Below are 5,991 nucleotides of genomic sequence, written 5' to 3' on the forward strand. Positions count from 1 at the left end.
TACCGTCTCCTCAAATGTCCGTGCTTTCCACAGTTCCAACAACTTTTCTGGATATCAGCCTTTCCTGCTGTGGCACCTCCCCTGTTTGAAGTTTCCAGCATTGAGCTCTCTTGTGCCCAGGTTTATTACAGTGCCAGCAAAGTCCCTCAAACTTCTCTGAAAGATGACCTTTTCTGGCCTTGAATCCAGATGACTGTACCAACCTCGGTACCTCTGTGCTGGACCTAACGTAGGATTCAAATTCGAGAGCTCTGGCCATTGCATCCTGCATGGTAGAGGGGTGTACTTGCTTCACTTGTATCTTAAGTTGTGGACTGTCCAAGGCGTCTACGAACTGATCCCTCAACAACAACTTGAGGAGATCGGGTGGTGCAGTTGGGTAGGCCTCGCGTGCTATGCTTTCCAAGTCTTGTGCCAGCTCTTGCAGGCTCTCCCCTTTAGCACGGACTCTCGTCCTGAACCTGGCCCTGTAGGCTTCTGACTGGTTTTGGGTTCCGTACCTGAGTTCCAGAGCCTCTACCAGAGCTCTATAGTTGTGTCTGTCGGCTGCTGTCAACTGTCCAAGTATTTCCAGTGGTTGTCCCTTCAAGCTTGTTGCCAGATATACAGCTTTCTGCTCCTCTGTCCATCCATTCATCTCTGCCAGTAACTCAAACTGTGCTCTATATGCTTCCCACAGTGCCTTCCCATCGAATTCTTGTGGCTTCCTTCGCACTGGATCACTCCTAGTACTGACATTCATATCTGGGATGTGACTTCTAACGGGACTGAATATGTCTGCATTAAGGTTTAGCTGCGGGCTCTGTAAGGGGCTTGCCATTGTCTGGGGCTGATTAAGTTGATGGTCAATGTATCCTCCTTATGTAACGCACAACAAATCGTTCTTTAACGTATCTAATTCGTTTTTAAATTTACCATTTCCATTTGTACTTTTTGCCATTGTTGTTGATTTTCCTGTAGTTGCTGCTGACTTTCTTCCTGTTTCCTTTCTTGTTCCAGTTGCCACTGCTGTAATCTCTCTTCTTGTTTCTTTTCTCGTTCTTCTTGTTTATTTTCTTTTTCCTCCAACAACTGTTGTAATCTCTCTTTTTATTTTGCTGTACGAGCTGCCATTGTTGTAGGTTTTCTTGCCACTGCTGTAATCTTTTTTCTTGTTTCTTTTCTTTTTCCTCCAAGAACTGATGTAATTTCTCTTGTTTATTTTGCTGTTCGAGCTGCCATTGTTGCAGGTTTTCTTGCAACTGCTGTTGTCTCTCTTCTAGTTTCTTTTCTTTTTCCTCTAACAACTGTTGTAATTTCTCTTCTCGTTCTTCTTGTTTCTTTTCTTTTTCCTCTGACAACTGTTGTAATTTCTCTTCTTGTTTCTGTATTGCTGCCATCAAATCTGCTAAGCTATAGTTTGATTTTCCGCCATCATCTTCCCTTTTTTTTCTATCCTACTCTCTGACACCAATTTGTTACGTCTCCATTCGTTAATTAACTTTCCGTAACTTCGTTCCGACGAAACTTTAGCGACACAATTCCTTACTTAATAAAACTGGTTTATTATTTCCGAATATAACTTTACGATACACTTAATTTCAATAATCGCTCTAAAACAAACGCTATAACAATGAACGTGCTCAATAATACTCTCTGACTGCAGATCAATTACTCACTGTTTACACACACATTATTCCGTCACGTTGTCACCCTCTTATATATACCAGCCACCCCCAATCTAGTAAATGCTAGAGCACTCCCGAAGGAACGGGATAGTTCTAGAAAGCAGGTGGCGTGGCAATAGTCACGTGATCTTGTGACAGGGAACAGTGCATTGAGTTACTGAATGTATGTGGATAAAATATTGTTGCGTCAGTGGGGTCACGTGACTAGTATCATGCCACGTCCTTCTCTCGAACCTTCGTAAATTATTGGGAGACTGCTAGATTGAGGGTAGGCTGGTATATATAAGATGGTTACAACGTGACGAGAGAATGAGTAATTGAACTGCAGTCAGAGATTGTATTATTGAACTGAGCATTGTCGATCACGAGCACGTGAGACATTCTAGCGTTTGTAAAAGAGCGACTGTTGAAATTAAGTGTATCGGTAAAGTGGTATTCTAAAACTGGTTTATTCTTTCCTTTAAGAAAGGACTTGTGTCGCTAAAGTTTCGTTGGAACGAATTTACGGAAAATTAATTAACAAACGAACGGAGACGTAACAATATTAATGTCCAACACTTTGTTAGTGTTAACCCTAATGATCTGAAATTGGTGTTAAAAATTTCAATTTCTTTATACGTATTTCAAGAGATACTACACTGAGTGCTGTGATACTGAATGCTGGTCACTGATATTGTCATTTCTCCTTTAAATAAGTCTACTGAACCTCATCCTTAGAGTGACTGAAGCTAATTAGACTATGTCGTATGCCACTATTTTGTCTTCCTCCTATAGCTTAGTTAGTTCATCAATACAGGAATCCAGCTTTAGGCTACTTTCATACTAAGTAAATATTACTTTGTAAGTCACATCATTAACATTTACAAAATATTAATGTACAGTATTTGTATTTCTTACTTTGAATATAGTCAAAGAAAAAGATATACAGATGTAGTTGATGTGGATCACAAGACTACATGCAAAAACATACATATTAAAGTTGAAATAATGGATTGTGTGTTATAAGGCTTAGGTGTTAGCTGTCTGAAGGACACAGTTGATATTTAATAGTGCCATGAAATTGTGTTATGTACAGATTTCTTCAGTAATATTTTCATCAAATTTTGATATTTCCCTAAACTTTCAGTTTCATTGACTTTTACTTACACTTTTTCTCTCCATTTGATTAGCAAGTACAAACTATGGAAACAAAATATATTCTAGAAACAAATTTTAGTCTTTGTTTGCAATACCTATTCTGCAACCAACATCCCATACATAATCATTCCATTAGAATAATGTTTTCACAATAATTCTTATTAACATTAAAAGCATGTGATAAAAACAAGGTAAGTCATTTATCTCATTGTAAAACCATATTTCAAATTATTTTAGTATTTTGGAATTAATTTATCAGAATATCTTTAACTAACATGATTTCTCTTTCATCAAAACATCATAAATGCCAGAAAATCTAAAAATACAGCTCAAACTTACCTCAGATAAAGATCCACAAACAGTAGTAAGCTTGTATAATGAGTACAATGGAATACACAGCATAGATGACAAAGCTAAGATCCAGCCAACAGCAATAGCCCACTGGGGATAATGGTAGCTACGGTTGTAAGTTAGTGGTTTGCAAGTTATCAAGCTGAAGAGGAAGATACTCTGAACAAAATCGGAAACAAATATATATATATTACAATCTACACAATACAACATGTGGCATTAATAGTACCCATTTCATAGTATGCACAAGTCAGTGACTTCAATGTTTATTCCAGCTCACAATTCTTTCTCCAATCTCATACAAGTCTGCTTCTTGCATGAAAAATGCTATTTTATCTGGTTCCTGATTATTTACAAATGAGAACAAGCGTGATATCTAGTTGCTGAGTAAAGCACAACATATTTCTGAAAGGAATATTATTACACAGTTTTCTGTCTTGGTGCAACTAGAATGGACCACATTAAGGCATCTACCATACAGACTGGACTTTTGAAATATTTTTAAACCATACGTATTCTTACATGGCACCCAGTTGCAGCTGTGAGCATTTAATGCAATCTCAAAACGGTATCTGCGACTGAGGCCAGAAGTGACAAGTAACAGTCAATTTCCATTCATCCTGTAGCTCTTCATATGAGTGGAACATCAATGTCTTGTTTGAGGTGAAACTGTGGTTCATGAAGAATATGAAATGCTGTTTTGTTTCCTAGGGACAACTGAGAAAAGGCTGAGACCACTGTATATGGTATATGCTGAATGAAAAATCATTTGCCTTCCAAATAAATTTACTCATCATTAGTTTTCCTATTTGCATAACAATGACCTGAAAGGAGTGACCGAACTATCATCCTTTAATTGTTTTGTGAATTGTACATATAATCAGAAAAGGCACACATCAGTAAGCAGTGGTACAACAAACATAATGGTGACACAAACAACAACGTCACCACCATAAGAATAATGAACAGGGGTGACACAAACAACAACGTCACCACCATAAGAATAATGAACAGGGGTGACACAAACAACAATGTCACCACCATAAGAATAATGAACAGGGGTGACACAAACAACAATGTCACCACCATAAGAAGTGTTTCTCAAAATAAATATTTAGAATCACTTTGTTGAGGTTTGTAAATTATAGTGCTTACCACATTTCATGTGTGATTAGATTTCTGAGCAACTTGCATGAAGATGAATTCAGGTAATTAATAGAATGAAGAAGTATCTACATTGGTGAATGTTACAAAATATGTAAATTGTTCAGAGGTACTACAGCCCAAATAGAAACCTGGGGTAGGTTACTCGCTTGTCAGTAGGGTAACTATGTACTTTGCATTTTCAAGGATGATGAAAATAGTGGCTACATGAGTACTTTAGCCTTCAGCTACGAAGGACTAAGTGTAGTCATCAGTTGGCATTGTATTTCACACTAAGGACATTAAAACAGTAAAGTTTCTCACACTCATCACACAGAACCTAATGAATCAAGTTAGTGTATTTTGAAATATTTAATCCTTGCAAAGCTATGACAAAAAATTCCACATTTTTCTCCTTGATGTTTAACATAAAAGGAGAGAAGGTAGCATTCTTGTTTGAAAACTTATTGATATGGGTAGCTTTTCAAAATATAAGAACATACATGGTTAACTACTTTTTATGGCAAATGATCAACCTGAGGATAAAAATTATGGCTAGTTGCACCCTAAACCTCGTGACCAAACATTCTTGGCTTCTAGTCCAACCTAAGTCAGCATCCCATAGTGATATTATTTTGGCTTACAGTCTAAACTGTGGTAGTTCAATATTGTGGCTATTGTATGGGGTAAAGCATGTTACATTTTGCATATAGTTTTTATATAAAACCAAAGTTTTATTACAACAGTGCTAAGCAGAATTTTGCCATAATTTGAACATAAGCTTGTGTGTACTACTTGCATTCAGACATACCTAAATGTTCTAACATACTAGTTACAAAAACATAATCCCATACAGACCTTTTTTCTTAAAGAGAATGTTACTACATTATAAGGTGTGGTTTCAATGGAAAGATACACACTGAACTATCTATGCTATGTGCACCAGATACTAGGGAAAAAAAATCTTGTATGTTCTGAATTCACATTACTTAAAAAAACAAAAAAACAAACTTTTTTAACACTTCTTACTGCTACTTTTATAAATAGTTACCAGTGCCAGGTTTATTTTTAAATACATAATAAAAAACAAAATTCATGTTTTAATATTTCATTAATTAAATTACCAGTTTCAAGTTTTTAAGTAACCATGGTGGTAAAAGATTCCAATTGCAGTGCTCCAAGAGAAAACATACGTGTCCATGTGAAAGAGCTTATTAATAAGTTAAGTGAGTGTTACTGTAAATATATTTAATCCACACTCCAGGAGCAATGTCGAGTGAGTGTTACTGTAAATATATTTAATCCACACTCCAGGAGCAATGTCGAGTGAGTGTTACTGTAAATATATTTAATCCACACTCCAGGAGCAATGTCGAGTGAGTGTTACTGTAAATATATTTAATCCACACTCCAGGAGCAATGTCGAGTGAGTGTTACTGTAAATATATTTAATCCACACTCCAGGAGCAATGTCGAGTGAGTGTTATTGTAAATATATTTAACCTGGCTGATCATACACACACACACACACACACACACACACACACACACACACACACACACACACACACACACACACACACACACACACACACTATAATAATTAAGTTAACTTACGACTAACTAACTAGTACTAACTTAACTAACGTAACTTGTTACGTTACTACGAGTAACGTACTACGTAGTACGTAGT

General features: G+C 36.6%; 1 protein-coding gene across 1 annotated transcript in view; it reads right to left on the bottom strand.

Moving 5' to 3' along the window:
• LOC106460840 (sodium- and chloride-dependent GABA transporter 2-like) overlaps positions 1-5,991 on the bottom strand; it is a 92,136-nt gene that overhangs the window by 30,195 nt on the left and 55,950 nt on the right. Inside the window, exon 11 of the mRNA XM_022387643.1 lies at positions 3,144-3,314. Coding sequence (XP_022243351.1) covers positions 3,144-3,314 — 171 coding nt within the window. The remainder of the gene's footprint in view (positions 1-3,143; positions 3,315-5,991) is intronic.

Source organism: Limulus polyphemus, unplaced genomic scaffold (assembly GCF_000517525.1).
Source record: "Limulus polyphemus unplaced genomic scaffold, Limulus_polyphemus-2.1.2 Scaffold847, whole genome shotgun sequence".
NCBI lineage: Eukaryota > Metazoa > Arthropoda > Merostomata > Xiphosura > Limulidae > Limulus > Limulus polyphemus.